Consider the following 19939-nt stretch of genomic DNA (forward strand, 5'->3'; position numbering starts at 1 on the left):
AATGTTTTTTGTAGATGGAAATGATAATCTCTGGCTTACAAATTAACTCCTCCGATTGGCGTAGGGAAAGAGAAAAAAAAAAAATAAAGCGAAAAAAAAAAAAAAATTGTGAATCACAAATTACATTTATATTATTATCACTATCTTTATTATCTCAATATATTATCTCTACAATAATCAAACATCTCCAATATATCATGAGTGCCCTACTATCCAGTGATGATCTAAACGACTTTATCAAACCCAGTGTGGCGTGCATCAAGCCTGTTGAAGGGCCTGACCTCCAATCAACCTCATCGATCCAAATCTCCGGTGACGATAGTAATCCTCTTGAAGTTTTCACTGATGGCACTTCCAAATCTTTAGAACCAGCCCAGATCTCCCTTAGTGACTGTCTTGCCTGTTCAGGATGCATCACCTCGGCAGAAGAGATCTTGGTGGCCCAACATTCGCACAAAGAATTGCTCAACGCCATCAAGAATAAACACGATACCAAGTTCGTCGCCAGCATTTCCCATCAATCAAGAGCCTCGTTGGCATTGGCGTACAATGTCTCAATCGAGGTAATGGATATCATTCTTATTGATTTGTTTTCCACAAAATTTGGCTTCCAATATATCGTGGGCACAGAACTTGGTAGACTCATCTCCCTTCAGCAATCAATTGAAGAAATTGACAATTATAAATCCCAAAAAAATAATAATAATAATAATAATAATAATCACGGTGGCCCATTAATGAGTAGTGTATGTCCCGGGTGGGTATTATACGTTGAAAAAACCCATCCTGAAATCATTCCCAACTTATCAATCGTGAAATCCCCTCAACAGATCACTGGATGCTTGTTGAAACACAGTGCTTCTCAATCATTAGGAGTCCCTATCGATAAAGTTTATCATGTCTCCATCATGCCGTGTTTTGACAAAAAATTAGAAGCCGCTAGACCAGAAAATGATGGTAATAGCAATAATAATAATGTTAATGATGTCGATTGCGTTATCACTGCCAAAGAATTGGTCCAATTGATGAACGACGAGAATTTGCTGTTTGAAAATTATGTCAATGAAATAACCAGCAACCCAGAATTACCAAAGTTGCTACAAACAATCGACATCATCAGGAAAAAATATTCTCCGGAATTGTTCAAATTTGGGGTGGAGTCTTGGTATTCCAATCTCGGGTCGGCGTCTGGCGGGTATGCTCACAATTACATCAACTATTTACAGAAAAAACATTGTTCAAAATCCACCGAAGTTGTCACAATTAATGGGAGAAACGAAGATATCTACGAAATTCGATTGGTCGATACCGATTCCAAAGAATTATACGGGTCAGTAGCAATAGTCAATGGGTTCCGTAATATTCAGAATCTCATTAGAAAAGTTGGAGAACTAAATGGTGGCAAGAAACCCATCCGTAAGAAAGGAGGTTTATTAGCCAGAAGAAGGGCAAAATTGGCCGGCGCTGCTGCCACCGTTCCTGCAAAGACCGTGGTGAAAGAAATAGCCGATGGTTTAAATTGTGATTATGTCGAAGTCATGGCGTGCCCTGGTGGGTGTATTAATGGTGGTGGTCAGATCAGTGCTCCTGGAGATAATAATGTTGGTACCGCCAATGCTGCCAAACTCTGGCAACAACAGAGTATTGTGAAGTACCAATCGATCGTGACGATTCAAGACGTGCTTGATGATTCTTTAACCACAGGAGTGCAACATTACATGAAAGATTTTGGTGGGTATTTCGGGGTGTCTATGTCCAGAATAACTGAAGCCCACTTCCAGAAGGTGCAATCGACTAACGTTGACAACTCTGCCATTGCCTTGACCTCTACTTGGTGATTACTGTGTATTATATAATTTAATCTCTAGATGATAATGATTGATATAAAAAGTGTGTTATCATTAATATATATGTGTATAAAAGGCCGTTACAAAATGGCTATATGTCCCCGGGTAACCGGCGGTGGACCCTGAAACTTTTTTTTTGTGTTTCAGGAAAGTTCTCAGTACTAATCGATGGGGATGGCGCATTTGTGGTAGGAACACCATCGATTTTATTAACCAGGCCATTCCCCAGTTAAAATTATTCTTCAATAATTATTATTTTTTTTTGTTTGGTTGGCTGGTGCTGTTTCTCCTTCATTTCATTCGCGAGCTCCATCAGTTTTTATAAACAAATGCGTTCGTTCATTCTTTTAACCCTTTTGATATCTACCGTCACCGCCATTGGTGATTTGGCGTTCAACTTGGGAGTTGAAGCCACCGACGGTTCTTGTAAAACCGCTGCCGATTACAAACAAGATTTTGCCTCGTTGTCACCATACAGCAAGATTGTCCGGTTCTATTCTGCCAGTACTTGTAACACTTTGTCGGTCCTTGGTCCGGCTGCCGAAGACGCTGGGTTCGAATACTTTATCGGGATTTGGCCAACCGATTCTTCTCATTTCGCCGCTGAAAAGTCTGCTTTGACCAATGAGTTACCAAACTTGTCGGTTTCTTCTGTCAAGGGTATCACCGTTGGTTCAGAAGCATTGTACAGAAACGATTTGTCGCCATCGGCCCTCGCCAGCGCCATCACCGAGATTAAAGATTTAATCAAGGATATCAAGGACAAAGACGGTAATAGTTATTCAAGTGTTCCGGTCGGTACCGTCGACTCTTGGAACATCATGGTCGATGGTTCTAGTGAACCGGTGATTCAAGCCGCCGATATGGTGTTTGTCAATGCGTTCTCGTATTGGCAAGGTCAAACCATGGCTAATTCCAGTTACTCATTCATCGACGATATCATGCAAGCTTTGCAAGTGATTCAAACCACCAAAGGAACCACCGATCTCACTTTCTGGGTCGGGGAAACCGGGTGGGCCACCCAAGGTTCTGCTTATGAATCGGCTACTCCAAACACCAGTAACGCCGCCCAATATTGGCAAGACGCAGTTTGTGGTATCAGAGCTTGGGGTATTAATGTCATCAGTTTCGAAGCCTTTGACGAATCTTGGAAACCAGACACTTCTGGAACTAACGATGTTGAAAAATACTGGGGGGTGTTTGACTCGAGTAGAAATCTCAAGTACAAATTGACTTGTGACTTTGATTAAAAATGTGTTGTATCATTTTTTCATTTGCTTTTTGTTTCATGGATATTATAGAGTATTTTTTGTTTTTTTGGTTCATTTTTTTTTTTTTTTTGTTTACCATTTATGGCTTAATCATTATATTTGTTATCAACATTATTTCAGTTCTTTTTAATTTAACTTCTGACCCTTTTTTTTTGTAGCGATCATCATGAATATACTCCATCTTTTTTTACATTTATCTTTCTTATATGGACTGAAGAGTTTCAATATTTATAGTTTCTTTACAAGCTTTGAAAAGTATTGATTGGAGAATTAAGAACTAAAAGTTGATATTAATAATTAAATATTGAGATTAAATTAGCAGAAAAAAAAAAAAAGACCATTTAAAATTACCTTCTACTCCAATTGGATTGCAATCTATTTGCCGTGGCAGAAGAAGTGGTACCTCTTTGACGAAGTCTGTCTCCAATACTAGAATTCGCTCTATTGACAGAAACCGGTTGGTTTGAGCTCTGTGGTGATCCATTGGAAGTTCTGCTTGATTTGTACATATCCCTGAACGACGCACTAGCAGGGGTTTGAGTTTTCACTGATTGACCCATTCTAGAGCCAATGCTACCACCACTATTGTTATTACTATTATTATAACCATCATTATTGCCCCCAGGTCTGTTGGAATATGAGTTTGGCTGATACGATCCGTTGGAGTTTTGGGCCCGACCATCACCAGGACGGTTGTTGCTCACGGGGTAGAACTTGTTGTTAGAAGGTAGGTTAGTGTGCTGGAAGTTATTTACGTTCTGGTTGAAATTAGGATCGTTTTCCACCAACCAGTCCGGACACTGGCCTCCAGCGTGTTCTTGATAAAAGTTGACCAACGATTTATGGACCAACAGCTCGTATTCTGCTTTACCATCGCTGTCGTTCCCGATCGAGAGGTTGCTGATGTTGATATTCGAGGCGTTTTTCTTGACTTTGTTCCAGAAACTGTTTTGCTGCATCGTGAATGGGTGGGTGTGGAAAGGTTTGTACGGTTTATCATCCATCATGTCTTAAGGGTTGTTTGACGTTTTCGTTTTAGAGTTGGTGCCATAACCGGTGGTGAGTGGCACGTGGGTTTGCGGCCGGATTTCCTCTAATTAGAGAAAAAAAAAAAAAATCTTTTCGGATTGAAACTTTTTTTGTGGGATTTCCCTTGGAGAGATTACTTTATTATTCAACTATTATAGAAGATTGACTATTTTTTTATTTTTTGTTGTTTTTGTTGTTGATAATGAGTGAGAAAGCTTCTAAAAGACCCCAAGAATCCGTAATAAATGATGGCTTGAAGAAAAAACACAAGAAAACAAGACCGATCAACTACACCATTTGTATCCCTAGCACCATCATCGCCAATGCCAAATCGCTTAATCAAGTAACACAGATAGCCTATGAAGTGGCCAAGAGCTTGACAATCTATAATGTTTCGGAAGTAGTGATTTTGGATATTCCGGAAGAGTCTCATAAACCTCAATCATCGACAACGGCGGGGGTGAAGGAAGGGAATAAGATCAAGTTCAATTTCGACGATAATAAACCTAAAGATGCCACTGCAAAAAATAATCAGAAAAAAGATAATAAGGATAATAATAATGATAATGATAACGAACCATCAATGATTTTGGCTACGTTATTGCAATATTTCATCACCCCACCATACCTTGTCAAGTCGGTATTCCAAGAAAAGAATAGAAAGTTCCTCAAACATGCTGGGAATTTCCCAACCTTGACCACTTTACCATTCATGGCCACTAATTATCTCGACGAAAACGAAACCCTGGGAACTTTCAGAGAAGGGATCTCCGTGGCGGAACAAACCAGTAAACCAAAACACGTCCCAGGCACCAAAGTGAAGAAATCAAAAAAGAAAGAAAGATTGTCGATGACCAAGTACGTCAACGTGGGGCTCGATAAACCTATTGCCTTGGCCAAGGATAAAATCCCCGTCAACGTTAGAGTCACCGTCAATGTGAAAGAAGGTAAAGTGGTGAGTCCATACGAGGCGTATTATTCTGATAAGATCGGGGCCAAAGTGGCCGTGGGGTACCATGTGAGAATCGCCAAGCTGTTCAGTTCGGTGTTCACCGAATCAGCGTTTCCTGATGGTTATACCAGTGCAATCTATGTAGAAAGCAATAGTTTTTTCAATAATAAGAATTCCAAAGATCCTTTCGGCACCACTTTGCCAGAATTGACCAGTTTGGATAAAACCGTCAAGGACAATAATGTGATCATTTTCCTCGGGAAAAAGAAGGATTTTCAACTATCTTTCAAACAAGATGAAACTTTGAAAGAGGTGGAACATCTAGGAGAATTCTTCAATCATGAACTCAAGATCCCAATCCTCACCAGAATCGAGGACGCCATCTTGATCAGTCTTACAAAGATAGAACTGTTATAATCTAAAAAGTTCTAGTAAAGTTCTGTATATTGTATAACAAATAAAAAATTCTATGATAAAAAAAGAAAAAAAAAGGGGGGATATAAACTATCAATTGTAAACAAATTCTATGAGATAAAACTGCAAAAAAAGGAGTAAGGAAAACAACTACCAAAAATAAGCAAATCACAAAAACAAAAATTTATAAATCTCAACTTTTTTATAATAATAATAAAGCACCCAAACCAACAACAGCGCCATAAGCCGCTTTAAAGTTTCTGGCACCACTACCATAAGAGGACACTGAGGCGGTTGATGAAGCATTTGTCTCTTCGTGAGCCTTAGTAGATAAAGAAGTAGACACTTTGTTGGTGGTGGCATGATGTAAACGAAACGCTGTAGATCCGTACGCATCAAGGGAGATCAAGCCTTCTTTCTTGGTAGCGGTCGATGTTGTTTCATGATGATAAGATGTGGTGGCGTTGGTGGTTCCATTTTTGTATATCGAAGTTTTGGCAGCTGCTTTGAGAGATGATGATTCTTTGGCCTCAGCAGCGGTCAATGGACAGTATACTGTGGTGTGGGTGACGACCCCGGTGGTGGTGATGGTCTTCAAATAGTATCCGGTAGGTTTCACGGTTTCTGAACAGGCATTGTCTTTACAAGAGGTGATGGTGACATGGGTGGTTTGAAAATCGGTGACATAATCGACTGAGGCGGTCAAATTAGTAGCTTGGGCAACGGTGGCAACAGTCAATAATGAAGTGGAAGCAGTAGAGAATTTCATCTTGTGGTGAGGAGGGTGGTGGTAAATTACGGGGGAGATAATTCTTACAAGATCAGTTTTTTATGTCAGAAGAACGAAACAAATCATGGCGAGCTTATATATATTGATTTATAAAAAGACTTTTTCGAGCATTACCAAGAAAAAGCATCCACTAAGGCAAGGTACGTGTGTCAGTTATATCCTTTGACATCTGGTGGATCAACCTGTCTTGGGAGGTGACATTACCACGGGACGCACGCGATTCCAAAACACCCACGTCGTCTCAGATCTCCTATGGCCAATCATTCATGGCACACTAATGATGGATAATTGTTAATCGACTCATTCACAAAAAAAAAAGAAAAAAGAAAAATCTCCTCAAATTATTATGGAATATATATAAATTAAAAAAAATGGCTCTATAGTATCAATAGAAATCACGAGAAGGAGGACGATAAACCTCTGAAGATTTCGCCTTCAATACAGGAAATCTGAATGGCAATCTAATGGCAATATCCAAATCTTGGGCATGAGAAGATGAAGTTAATGACGAGCCTAAAACCTGTCCACTATATTCATCAGTGTTCCATACTGGCCTGAAACTAATCTTCCTTGTTTCACCAACGTCTCTGTAATGTTCAGGACTTAATACCACCCCACATTCCCAGTTTCTTCCTGTCCATCCACCGTCTCGATTATTTCTTGGTGGAATTCCCCACGCACTTTTACTCAAATTGAAGGATCCCATCATCACCCACTTAATCGAATTAAAAGTTATCAGTTTATCGCCATTATTTCCAGTGTATTCACTATAGTCGTCAGAGCACATGTACACCTTTGTATGGTTATTGAGAAACTTATCTTTGTAATGTTCCAAATGATTTTTTTTTTCATTCTCAATGTCTCGTTTGTAAAACAAATTTTTCGTCAACTCGTAATTTGGGGTACCATTGCCTGCCATATTGAAAACAAATGACCCACTAACCCCATCACCTTCGGCATTCTGTATGTCAGATTCGGTAGGAAACAATATCATCGGTTCGAAATTTCCAATTCTTTTTGCATCTTTGTACGAACGTGTACCTTCCGGTAACGGGAAATCTAACCCAGAGATTATCGGGCATAATACATGGGTCAAAATGTTGGCCACCGGCAGCTCTTTATAAGGACCAGCAAGTGATGACATATGTGCTAATATTCGAAGGGGTGGCTTGGTCGAATCATGATGTTTTAGGTTCCAAGTGTCCAAAATTGTCGATAGTTTCGGAAACCCCAACCCACGACTAACGGTGGTAGTCTTTCTTGGAGCTGAGCCAATAAAGCTGGCTCTTACTGAACTGAAATCGTAGTGTTCAAGATCAGTGGCCAATGATTTGATTGCTACATCATGGTATAGTCGAAGATAATCCCGAAGATCTTTCCCAAAACTTGTGTTCTGCTGAGTAGGGGTAGTAGTAGGGAAAGCACTCCCAATATATGGCAACAATGGCGATCGCCAATAACAACTTCCCATAAAACTGAATTCCACCGGGGTCAAATTACAAGTCATAATAACAATTTCCACAAATTTCTCCGGTCTCTCTAAAGTACCCTTTTGATGAAAATTGATCATCATCTTACTGTGATGAAGAGTCCATTTAGGCAACCCCAAAAATACTTTCTTTAGGCAACCTTTCGGATATTTATTATGGTATTCATCCCAGTGGAAAAGATCCTGGGTGACTAAATATATCTCTGGACATTCGCTGGTATTCTTCATGATCAATGGCATAAGGAATGCTAAATCTATCTGCATGGAAAATTGGTAAGTTTTGTAAATGGTATTTGGAAACAATTCACTCATGTTCACGGCATCTTTTTGGGGGACTATGGGGGTGCGAAACATTTTTATCGGTGATTTCATTTTTTGAGATTCATTAGAAGGGGAAATTGGTGCTGCACGGAGTTTATTTATATCCTCAATGGCTTTCTCAAAGGTTACGGAGGTCAGAGAAGAAGACTTTGTAACAAACGAGATCTCATCATCATCATCATCACTGTCGGATAAAACAATCACCTTATCTGATCCACCGATTTGTAGTTGTTCTTGTTCCTGCTCTTGTTCAGATGAGGAGATATCATCTACTATCTCAATTGGTTTATCTAAGCTTCCTTCTGTTTTTACCTTCTTTGTGGCACCATCAACTTTTTCAGGTTCTTCGGGGATTTTCCTCTTTTTTGTACCTGCAGTTGTACTGATGGTTCCTTTCTGATTTTCAAACTTTTTTAGCCAATGATCTCTGACTGTTTCTCTGACATTTTCTGTCATCCTTTTTTTTTTTACCTCCCTATCCTTTCACTGATGTATATATTAGAGGTTACAAAATGTCTTGGGGTTGTATAATTTTTAAAAGTTTGAATTATGGATGGGATGGGGGGGAAGCACATGTCATGTGATCATTTTGTTGTGGTTGTTACACACATCCTTTCTCAATTCCAAAAGGCTACACACGCTGAAAATAAACTGGTTTGCAGAATCTAGTTTTGCTAATTTCTTACAAGATGCACTGCTTTAATTGGTAAAAATCTGTGTTTATGTACCACCTTGGCGAGATCAAAGATCAGTTCCCTAAGGTTTATGCATAATCACCAGATCCTTGTGTAACTTAGTCATAACCATACTGTTGGCATTTTTCATCAAGATCAGTATTCAAATATATACATGACAAATATTACTAACAAAACGGAATTTTTTGTTTGATGGTAACCAGCAGTTGTAATGAAAGCCTCCCGAAAAACAAAAAACATGGGGCTTATCCTAAAAAATAGTATGAACCTGCGTAATGGCAATACTACTCTATATCATTTCAAAAGAAAAAAAAAAACAGACAGATCATTTGTTGTAATTGACTTCTTATTCTAGAGTGACTAAGAATCAGAATTATGAAAACTTCAAAACCAGCAAAATATTTTTTTTTTTCTATTCAACATTTTTATATATCAGCATTCATTGATTTATCCGCTGATTGACTATACGTATTTTTCAACTTAGTTTCCGGGAAGATGTAAAAACAAAAACATATCTTCTACTAATTACAATAATAGCCATCGAAAGACTGACAATGCCATCTAAAGGAAAAATATAAAACCTCAAAATCTATTACACCTGAATCCTGTTTGATTATGCAGTAATGAGAAGCCTTTTATTTGGCGTTTACAATATGTTTAGTTGTAGTATATTTAGCAAGTTTGGTGGTCTTATACAATTAGTGAGCGACAGATAATGAATATTTGAAAGATAATCTACTAAAATAACATGCAAGCCGGGCATTTCATGCCGGTCTTTCTAATAGATAAGTAAAATACTATAACTTTCTCACTACCTCACACTCCTTGCTTTAAGAATTAATCACATCACCGGTAAAAAACTCAACAATCAAGATTATTAAGGAAAAAAGGTGCAATGTGAAAATATGAGATGAAGTCACTAGTGAATTACCCATCACTAGGAGCTTCATGAACTGAGATGGAGGTCTTTGTTGAGGGGTTTTGGCACTATATCTCAAATACTAAGTATTTTCAATGTAGTGACCATCAGAATTCTGGGGGATAATAAAAATAAAAATAATAAAAATAAAAATAATGAAAATCAATAGAATAATTGAATCCAAGTAAAAAAATAATTCAAATAATCAAATAGACCAAATAATTCAACTAAGTCAAAATAATCAAGTAAACCAAATACAAAAAAATTTTTTTTTTTTTCCAATAATTTCGATTTATATTAAATCTCATAAGTATATAATTATATAAACTTGTTCTTGGTTTTGAGGAGGAAAATCTTCAAAAGACGAAGAATTTCAATTTTTTTAAATTAATATTCAACAGTGTGAGATTTCTACTCACTAAAAACCCCCTTTAAGATATTGACTATTTTTATTTTTATTTTTAATATTATTTTTATTTTTATTTTTATTTTGTTTTATGGTTATTTTAATTTTTTAGTAGACCGCTGTAATAAGATATAATAATGTTTTCATTGATTGATTTGTCCAATCTGCATTATTTGACCTTCGTACCCTATTATATTTTTCAATGTAATAAGCGAAGCGATCCAATTTTATCATAGTTTGTTTCTGATGTTGATGCAATATGATGTTATCCCATGTTTGAGATATTCCCATTTTTAATATTTTCCATAAGTTTCTTGATACTGTGCAATTTATGTAGTAATGGGTGATGTAGGCTTCCTTGATATGGTCAGGATCCCTGGGGTTGGTGTTCCAATTTTCTGGAGGAAAATTACAAACATGGCAACGGGAATTTGTTGATTTGAACAATGTGAGCCCCAACATCATGAGGTGGAGGTTCTCCATTGAACCCGGTACCCACCTTTTGATCTGGTTAATCTGTTTCCAAAATTTTCTTTGTTGTGGCTCCAGGGGGTATGTGATTTTGGTCAATGTTGTTGATGCTTTGGAGACGTCTCGTTTGAGTTGTTCCTGTTTGCTGCCGTTCTTAAAATCAAAAGTGAACATTTTTTGATGGTGGGCCTTGTATTTCTCTGGTACTGGTTTTGCTAAATTGTCCTGGATATCTTCAATCTTCAATCTTCAATCTTCTGCATCTGTGATACCTTGTTTTTCCCTGGTTCTCTAGATCAAATAAAATCGACCATGATTTGAGGTATTTTTTCTCTTCTAGTGAGAAAATGTTGCTTTTGACAATGTCAGAAAGGGTAATTTTCTTGGTGGAGCTGCCAGGATATGAGAGTTGGTAGCCAAGTAACGGAAAGTACCATATATGTGTTTGGATGGAGTTTCTGTCAATCATACTTCCAATTCTTTGAAAGTGAGATTCTGGATGGAGTTGAGATTTTTGGTATTGATCAAGTAGAGATTCCACTTGGATTTGGGTGTTAATGGCGTATTGGATTTTATATCTCAAGATTTGGTGATATAAATATTTTTCCAGGGATGTTAGTAGTTGGTATATGACGTGTGCGTACCGATATAGGAAGTGGTTTTTGAGATCGAGCATTCCATATCCTCCCATCTGGGTGGAAGTTTTGAGGGTGGAAAGGGATAGGCTGCCAATCCTGCGACAAAGGTGTTGAAATGATTCCTCAATCTTAGTGGTGGTAGAGTTAGAAAGGGGCTGATGCATTGCACGATATAAGAGTTTAGGGATAATGTAAGTATTGTACCCCAATACCTTTTCCGCTAAGCTGAGATGGTGCATTTGTGTGAGATAATATTTGTATTTGATGTTTTTCAATACCTGATCTTGATGTAGTGGTGTGTTTAGTGGAATACCCAAGTACACTATTGAGGGAGTGGAGGTAAAGACAGGGACCTGTTCATAGGGTAGTTTTGTCAAGGGTCCAAAGGTGCGATGATATTCGGCTGTATGGTATAGCTTGGATTTATCGGTGCTAAGGGTACTGCCTGAATATTTTTCAAAGTCCTTGATGTATTGGAGGGTGGTGAATAATTCAGTGTCATCTTTTACAAATATGGTGACATCATCAGCAAATGCTGTGACCTTTATCAGGATATCGGGGTTCATGGGATTCTGGATGGCAAAGTCTTTACCCAGTGGTTGCATGGAAATGGTCAATTCATTCCGGACTTCTAATTTTATGCCATGATTTTTTGTTTGAATATTTTCTAATAAAGGTTGTATGGCCAAGAGAAAGATACTGGGGCTTATTGGATTGCCCTGTAAGGTGCCCGAGGCTAACTTAAATAGCGGACCATGAAAGTTGTTGATCATTATGGAAGCAGTTGCTGATTTCAAGATGTTTATTAGTAATCGGCGAAAATTTGTACCAAGGTTTAGAATTTGGAAGAGGTGGTCTAGGTATGCATGCGAGATACTATCAAAAGCCTTTTGAAAGTCAGCCACAAGGATTTTGGAGGTGCGCAGCAATTGAAAAAGGTTGGAGTCTGGTCTCATTGAGTGGAAGACTTCTTTGAAAGCAGCAATTTGCTCGAAGGACGTACGTCCTGGGACGAAACCAGTTTGTTCGGAACCCACAAGCTGAGGGATGAATTTGAGTAATCGGTTGTTTAACACTATAGCGAGGATGCGCATATTAGTGTTAATTAATGAGATTGGCCTATAATTGGGTAAAAACTCTTTATTTTTCCTGGGTTTGAGGATTAATGTAATCAAAACCAGACTATAGTCAATAGGGATTGACCCAGCGGAAAGGATAGTGTTGAATTCTTGGAGGAGGATATGCTTAATGTTTTCCCAGGCTTCCTTATAGAATGTATAAGGGATTCCATCAGGACCAGGCTCACTCTTTGAGTTTGCCTGCCATATTGCGTCCTTGATCTCCAGTTCGATAATTGGGTTATCTAACTGTATAGCTTCGTGGGCCATTAGTTTCCTGGAAGAGATCGTCGTTAGGAGGTATTGGCGAATGGCATTCGGATCATGGTAGTCTTTAGCCGAAAAAATGTCCTTGTAATAGGACGTGGCATGGGCCAATAAATCTTGAATATCGGTGAGTTTCCTATCTCCAGCAATGACAAAAGCATCAATTGGATTTGTGTTTGGGTTCTGTTTAAAAACAGAGTTCAATCTTTCATAAGGGTCAGGTAAAATAGATGGGTCACTGCGTTGGAGAGAGTTCAATGCCGTTTTTGTTAGTGGTGCTAACAGTCGGATCTCTGCAATCAAATGGGATATGGATGGCAATTGTGATAACTTCTTGGAGTTAGCAATAAATGGTATTAGTTGGTTGTGCAATTTGAAACGCTTTGGTCCTAGTTGCACTAAATTAAAGGAGAGGGCAAATTTGATGCTAATTTCGTCATGTGTGGAAATAGTACCAAGGGTATTTGTCTGGCTAAGAGCAGTATTCTCCAACAAACCCTCAGAAATATAAAATCGATCTAAGCGACGATTTTTACCGTTTGAGGCTCGGTTAGTGGAAGGGAGACCTTTGGACAGCAGGAGGTAGAAAGCGTCTTTGAGATTGAAGCATTCAATGAAATCGTTTAGTTTTTTTAGATGTTTCAGAATTTTTTTATTTTTTTTTGATTTTGGAATTTCTAAGATATTGTTGAAATCTCCTCCAACCACTATTTCGATGTGTGAGTTTGGGTATTTGATAGCCAAATGGCCCAACAACTCACCGAGTAGCTGGTGCAACTGGGAATGAATAGTCAATTGGGCTTTTTGTTGTCCAGTTGGGTTGTATAGGTTTATCAATAATAATAGAGTTTTGCCATCATTCCAAGATATTACTAGATCAGTAAGGTATCCGGTTAGATGTGACTCAAGTTTATCGGAAATGAAATTTTTTAGTATTACCGTGCCCATGGAGGGGATATTTCTCAATAGTATAGCCGCTCGGGGGTAAGGGGAATTATTTACATGAAAGGAATGTTGATGGAAGTTTCGGATCAAAGCCTCACAGTCTTTCGGAAGTTCTTGAAAGAAAAGGATGTGCTGTTTGTTGTATTTGGAGAGGTGATGTTGGGAGGTGAAATGATATCTCTGAATATTTTGAGATATTAGATTGAAGGATTTCTTATGGGTAGTCATGATTAATTGGATTCATTTATGCTGATATCTGATATCAGCTCATCATCGTCATTATCATCATCATCATTCGGATTATCCAGGGAGTCAATTTCAATGTGATCACTCTGGTGATCATCTGGTTCATAATCTGAGTCATCATCGTCATTGCTTGAATAGTGTTCATCGAGGAAAGCCAGTAAATTTACCGGTTCTCCATCATGTTTGTCGGCTTTCAGGTTTCCCTTAGTCAGCCGTTCCAGGTCTTGGTTGCTCTGGTGAACAGTTGTATTTTGAGATGTCCTCCGGGTCTTAGAACTCAGGTTATGAGAACTCTTGTTAGGAGTGGAGGAGGGTTCCTTGGCTGGAGTTTTTGGCACGAGAATTGGGGAGGTGTCATGTTGAGAATAGATGGTGTTGGATTTTGTGGTTGAAGGGGATGAGACTGGGGATAATGGTTTTGGGGATGAATGTCTTGGTTGGGTAGGATTGGAACTGGTAAATGATGGGGATGTATTTGTGGATGATTTTTGGGGTTTCTCAGTCTTTTGAGATGGCTGGTTGGTGTTGTTCCCTTCAGCTTCCACGCCGGGTTCCGTAATATCCAATTCCGAAGTATCTCCAGCTAAGACATTGAATGGGTTTTGCCCAACCTGCTTATCTGGAACTTGTCTTTGGGAACGGTCCTTTCTGTTTGGTTGTAGTTTTGAGTCTCTGTTCAAAATGGTTCTCTTCTTTCCAGTAACAACTTTGAAGGAGCTATTTGCTTCATGTGCAACATTTTGATTCAGGGATTCTTTTTGTGGGGTGATCTTGGTTTTCTTAGAATGACGTTTAATTGGGCATTCTGGTCCAATGTGGCCTGGTTTTTTACAGATGATACAGTTCCGCTCAGGACAAGAGAACTTGGTATGCTTCCTGGAACCACAGCTAGTACAGTGGAAACAATGGGTCAAGAGTTTGATTTTCAAAATCTTGGATGAGATAATTGGTAGTTCTGTATCTTTTTCCAAGTTTATCATACCATAGAATCTATTTCTTTGGAAGGGGTCAGATGTTATGCAAGCTTGCAAATCAACAAAATTAAAGGCATCGTATGGGATCTTATGTTGTTGGAAGTGGGACTCCAATATGTCGTTTAAAGCATCTCTGTTACTAGTTTGGACTTCGATTTCAATAAAATGACGTTCAACATATTCGTCAATCACAATTTTGGGTTTATAAGTTGTGGTTTCAGTGCTTATTTGTAAAAACTCATTGATATGATTGATGAATGATATTTTTCTTTTTTTGAATTTGTCGTCTGGCAGAGGGAAATCAGGGAAAAAACTTCCAGGAATGACAATTTCATTTTCATCAGAGTTGATATAAATGACTTCCTGGGAATGTCTTAAATCATACTCCAATTTTGTTCTTTGATGACGTTCAGTTTCCTCGATGTTCCCAGATTCAAGGAGCTGTTGTTGTTGATTAGCTAGGTCCATCAAAGCGAATTTAATGAGAGCCAATTGGATTTCTGCGGAGCTTCCTTGCATCAATGGTTTTGGGATTTTGAAATGCAAATTACCTTGGTTCAATTTGTAAATTTGTCTGAAGAGCTGTAATTTTTCATTGGTGGTAAGACCTGCAAGACGTTTCATTTCCATGTCAATCTTTGTTCTAGATTGTTGGCTAAAGTACTCAACAATGAACAAAGTATTATGATATTCCATCATTCTGTCTGGATCATCTGGACGGATTTTATACAGTGTAGATTGATAAATATGATCATTATTGTTGTAGCATTCAATGAAGTGCTCCAACACTTCCCTGTAGTAGAACTTGAGGTCCTTGATGAGGAAAGGCCAGTAAAACGCGTTAGCGAATTTTCGGAAAAGAGGGTCATTTTCCCTGTCGATTTCTTTCCTCCCATTAAAGGGGTTGACCGTGGTCGTAGAAGAATTTTCCATTTCTTCTGGGGCAAGAGTAGAAGCGACAACGGAGGCGAAGGAACGGGCGGAGGTGGAACTAATAAAGGCGTTTTGGGTTTTTTGGGTTTTTTGTTTTTTTTCAGATTGGTTTTCAGTGGAGTTTTCTACGTTTTTTTCGGAGTTTATGGAGGATTTTTCATTTTTTTTGGTGTTTTTTTGTTCCAAGTTCGCATCCTCAACTTCTCCATGTTGAGGGGCCGTTGCGTGCTTAGGTGATTGATTACCTAATAATGCAGGATCGATTTGATTAGCAATCGAAGAATAAATTTGGGTTGCGGCGGGCAGATTTGGGTTTTCTACCGCGTTTTCCTCATCCCTTGAATCATTTGAAGAATAATCGCTTCCATAATTGGAACTTTCATCGTCAAAAGATTCATCTTCGTCATTTTCCGGTGGTTTTTCGACGCTGTTTTCATGAATTTCAGCGTTCTTGTTGTCACGACCTTGATGGTCGCCTTGAGAAGACATATCGACATTATCAGCCACGGAGGGGGATGAATCTCTAGTAAAGGACTTTGGGGGATCATTTGTAGGATCAGTTGAGTAATTAATACTTTGTTTCTTATAACTATCAGGACTTGACATGTTGGTTTTTTGTTGATTTTTTTTTTTTTTTTATTATTAAAAAAAAATCAACGGTTAAATAATCGATTTTAATTGATACGAGTTCCAGTGTATTTATTGAAGCCCTTATGGCCAAGTTGGTAAGGCGCTACACTAGTAATGTAGCGATCCTCAGTTCAAATCTGAGTGAGGGCACACTTTCTTTTTTGAACCTGTGTTCATTAACATTTTTACCATTTTGTCTTCGTTATATATAGGTCCCAATCATTACAGAGACCTTCTCAGTGACAGAGATTTGCTTTTCGGTTTTATTCATGTTGGGCGAAGCAACTTTTCTTTCTTTTTGTGTATTCTGGTGATGCAGACATACGGCTGCATGGCAATATGAGTCCCCGTGATCTTCTTCTTCTTTTCTTTTTCATTTTTTTTTTTTTTATTTTTTTATGTGTGAAGAGGCAAATGTCATTACTAATAACAGTGTCAATCTACTTACCCATCAATAATAACAATTATCTCTACAATGACAGTCCCCGATGAATATAACAAAGAGAAAGAGCCAGAAAACTGCCCGGGGCCAGAATCCGAAAATGCCGGTAAATCAGATGCTTGTAATGGCTGCGCAAACCAGAGTATTTGTGAATCGCTACCCAAGGGACCTGATCCCGATATCCCATTGATCCAAGACAATTTATCCCAAATCCAGCACAAAGTCCTAGTGCTTTCTGGTAAAGGAGGGGTTGGGAAATCGACATTTACTTCGATGTTGAGCTGGGCGCTTGCGTCAGATGAAGCGTTGGAAGTGGGGGTAATGGATTTAGATATCTGTGGGCCATCGTTGCCAAAGATGCTCGGCACCGAGAATGAAATAATCCATCAATCGAATTCTGGATGGTCTCCAGTATACGTCGATGACAATTTGGGGCTAATATCCATTCAATTCATGCTTCCTGATTCCGACGCCGCCATCATTTGGAGAGGCAGTAAGAAAAATTCGTTGATCAAGAATTTCTTGAAAGATGTCAATTGGGGCCCATTGGATTATTTAGTGATCGATACTCCTCCAGGAACTACTGACGAACATCTTACCATCAATAATTATTTGTCCAAGACCAACGGGGGTATTGATGGTGCAGTATTAATCACCACTCCACAAGAAGTGTCGCTTTTGGATGTGAGAAAAGAGCTCAATTTTTGCTTGAAGGCAGGCATCAAAATTTTAGGGTTGATTGAAAACATGAGCGGGTTTGTTTGCCCTAATTGTAAAGGAGAATCCAAGATCTTTAAGCCAACTACGGGAGGCGGCAAAGCGTTGGCCAAAGAATTTGGGATCAAATTTTTGGGATCAATACCGTTGGATCCTAGAATTGGAAAAGCTTGTGATCAAGGCCAATCATTTTTGGATATGTACGAGGACTCCCCGGCCACCGATGCAATTTTAGATATTGTCAATCAGTTAAGAGATGATGTTGAAGGGACCACTGAAAGTTGATTGTGGCAGCTGAATGTTGTTGTTTTTTATTTTCATCTTCCCCCTCCGTTTTATTTTGGATTGGACCTATTTTCTTTTTTTTTTTTTTTCCTCCTCATCTGTATTTTTATCATCTACAAATTTATCATTCATTAGTTCATAAATCATTCTATTATAATATAAGCCCTCTGTACTATACAATAACCAATTGGGTATTTTCTTTTTCTCTTCATTCAACGTATTTTGCATACTCCTGTAGTTCCTTGACTTTTGAAATAAAGAATTTCTCCAATTTATTGGCGTTCTTGTAATACGGAGTACTTTTATCGTTATAAATTCTGGCATTACTGCACACCAACTTCACATCATGCACGTAATCCTCGAACTTCTCATACTTATCATTTTCGATTTTATTTTGGATGGTTTCGAGGTCCATGGGCTCTTTGATTTGCACGTAATAATCAGGAACGTCGGTTTTACTAACTGGGGTCCTGAATGGCCAAGATGACGGGAAGTTGTGAAGTTCTAACAAGATCTGCTTCATCACCGGATAATGATGGCTAGTTTCCTTCTTTTTGGCAATCTCTTCCATTTCTGGGGTCCAGCCGCTTTCTTTAATTCCTGGGATATCGTACGGATCTATTTTAAAGCCATTGGGATGATCCATGAACGCTTTTAACCCGGGTCTAACCACATTGGATTTACTGATCGCTTTGATTTTCTTCATCACCGCGATTTTTTGCAATAGCAATATTTTGGAACTATCCAAGTATCGTATTTTCGGTAGCATGGTACACTGTAGTAATGTCGCCCCTTCGTAATCTTTGATATACCCTCTCCATACCGAAGGCGGTAAAGTGATTTCTTCACTGAACCCTTGTTTTTTGAAGTATCCAATGGCGTAATTGTCGGCATAGGTCAAAAAATACTTGATCTTGGTGGTGTTCAATACGAAATCTTTCAAATGATTCATCAAATGGGCCCCGTACCCTCTGACTTGTTCGGTGGAACTGATGGCACAAAACACAATTTCTGCAAATCCTCGGCTTTCAAAAGGTCGATAAGCAATACCACCTACCACCGTCATTGGTTTCCGTACTACGGCAATCGACACATGGGTTCGATCGTAGACTAATCTGGAAATATACTCTTTGGGCATCATTGGTAATTGCTTCTGGAAAATGTTTTTCAACCCCGTAAGAATGATCATATTATCCCTGCTGGTATCGTTGTTCACCACCCGGAATACGATCTTGTTTTCACGTTCTTCGATAACTGATGGTCGTTCTTTAAAAGTATGTTGTTCGCCTTCAAACCAGAAAGTCATGATCCGTTTTTTCTCTTCCTCGTCTTCTTCCTCCTCATCTCTTCTTTTTCCTTCTTCATCTTCCTCCTCATCCTCCTCATCTTCATCTTCATCATCATTATTCTCTTTTTTTGTAGTGGTATTACCAGCAGCAGTACCATCCTCATCGTTATTATTATTATTATTATTATTATTATTATTAAGGTTACTACTGCTCACTTCTTCTCGATTATTCCTCAGTCTTTTAGTGAGTGGTTCATTCTCCAACGCTTCATCGGCCTCCCTTTTTATATTTGCCATAATTGTTTCAATAATGAACTTTGATTGAATGGAAACCTTTTAATGAATAGAAGACACACTCAGTTCTATTATTGTTATTGTTATTATTATTATTATTCATGCAGATGGTTTATATCTGGTGGTTTTTTTCTAACAAAAAGCGTTTGTTTATTGCCGTGCGGGTAGTATTTTTCAGTGGTACAATCACTAGTCCTCTATGATATAGTATAAAGTTTATACACAAGTTTATACAATAAACTTATAAAATTTATACTTCAAATTATCATCCATATCTCTTTTTTTTTTTTCAAGAAAAAGTTTCCCTTCAAAGATCATTGAATATACATTTTTTGCACTTGATATTTTCAAAGTTGTTGATTTTCCCTATACTCTATATATGATGCAAGAAAAACTAAAATAAAATAAAATGAATAATGATAAAAGAAAAAAGGAGAATGAGAGAAAAGAGTTGAGTTGATAAAATATTGAGGTACAATAAAAAAAAAAAAAGATAAAAAACAAGTAAAAAAGAATGCACGATGGGGGAGAAAAAAAAAAAAGTCCAATTTTTGTTAA

General features: G+C 38.2%; 8 protein-coding genes across 8 annotated transcripts; 4 read left to right on the forward strand and 4 right to left on the reverse strand. All coding sequences in view use genetic code 12, as the record gives it.

Annotated features, from left to right (window-relative positions):
• Positions 1-197: 197 nt before the first annotated feature.
• On the forward strand, positions 198-1838 carry NAR1 (iron-sulfur cluster assembly protein NAR1; the record flags this gene model as incomplete). The annotated part of the gene is made up of 1 exon (XM_064994339.1): positions 198-1838. The coding sequence occupies one exon, from the start codon at positions 198-200 to the stop codon at positions 1836-1838; it is 1641 nt and encodes a 546-aa protein (XP_064850411.1).
• A 338-nt stretch (positions 1839-2176) lies between these two features.
• BGL2 (glucan 1,3-beta-glucosidase) lies at positions 2177-3097 on the forward strand (the record flags this gene model as incomplete). The annotated part of the gene is made up of 1 exon (XM_064994340.1): positions 2177-3097. The coding sequence occupies one exon, from the start codon at positions 2177-2179 to the stop codon at positions 3095-3097; it is 921 nt and encodes a 306-aa protein (XP_064850412.1).
• A 368-nt stretch (positions 3098-3465) lies between these two features.
• On the reverse strand, positions 3466-4125 carry MSO1 (Mso1p; the record flags this gene model as incomplete). Its single annotated transcript, XM_064994341.1, has 1 exon — positions 3466-4125. The coding sequence occupies one exon, from the start codon at positions 4123-4125 to the stop codon at positions 3466-3468; it is 660 nt and encodes a 219-aa protein (XP_064850413.1).
• A 224-nt stretch (positions 4126-4349) lies between these two features.
• Positions 4350-5516, forward strand: DASC09_007390 (RNA methyltransferase; the record flags this gene model as incomplete). The annotated part of the gene is made up of 1 exon (XM_064994342.1): positions 4350-5516. The coding sequence occupies one exon, from the start codon at positions 4350-4352 to the stop codon at positions 5514-5516; it is 1167 nt and encodes a 388-aa protein (XP_064850414.1).
• Positions 5517-5715: 199 nt separating this feature from the next.
• On the reverse strand, positions 5716-6282 carry DASC09_007400 (uncharacterized protein; the record flags this gene model as incomplete). The annotated part of the gene is made up of 1 exon (XM_064994343.1): positions 5716-6282. One exon carries the CDS (start codon positions 6280-6282, stop codon positions 5716-5718), a length of 567 nt encoding a protein of 188 aa, XP_064850415.1.
• Positions 6283-6688: 406 nt separating this feature from the next.
• On the reverse strand, positions 6689-8569 carry TDP1 (tyrosyl-DNA phosphodiesterase 1; the record flags this gene model as incomplete). The annotated part of the gene is made up of 1 exon (XM_064994344.1): positions 6689-8569. One exon carries the CDS (start codon positions 8567-8569, stop codon positions 6689-6691), a length of 1881 nt encoding a protein of 626 aa, XP_064850416.1.
• Positions 8570-16830: 8261 nt separating this feature from the next.
• On the forward strand, positions 16831-17799 carry NBP35 (Fe-S cluster-binding ATPase; the record flags this gene model as incomplete). Its single annotated transcript, XM_064994345.1, has 1 exon — positions 16831-17799. One exon carries the CDS (start codon positions 16831-16833, stop codon positions 17797-17799), a length of 969 nt encoding a protein of 322 aa, XP_064850417.1.
• Positions 17800-18007: 208 nt separating this feature from the next.
• GCN5 (histone acetyltransferase GCN5) lies at positions 18008-19384 on the reverse strand (the record flags this gene model as incomplete). Its single annotated transcript, XM_064994346.1, has 1 exon — positions 18008-19384. One exon carries the CDS (start codon positions 19382-19384, stop codon positions 18008-18010), a length of 1377 nt encoding a protein of 458 aa, XP_064850418.1.
• Between the last annotated feature and the right edge of the window lie 555 nt (positions 19385-19939).

Source organism: Saccharomycopsis crataegensis, assembly GCF_037102585.1.
Source record: "Saccharomycopsis crataegensis DNA, jcf7180000000072, whole genome shotgun sequence".
In the NCBI taxonomy this organism is placed as follows: domain Eukaryota; kingdom Fungi; phylum Ascomycota; class Saccharomycetes; order Ascoideales; family Saccharomycopsidaceae; genus Saccharomycopsis; species Saccharomycopsis crataegensis.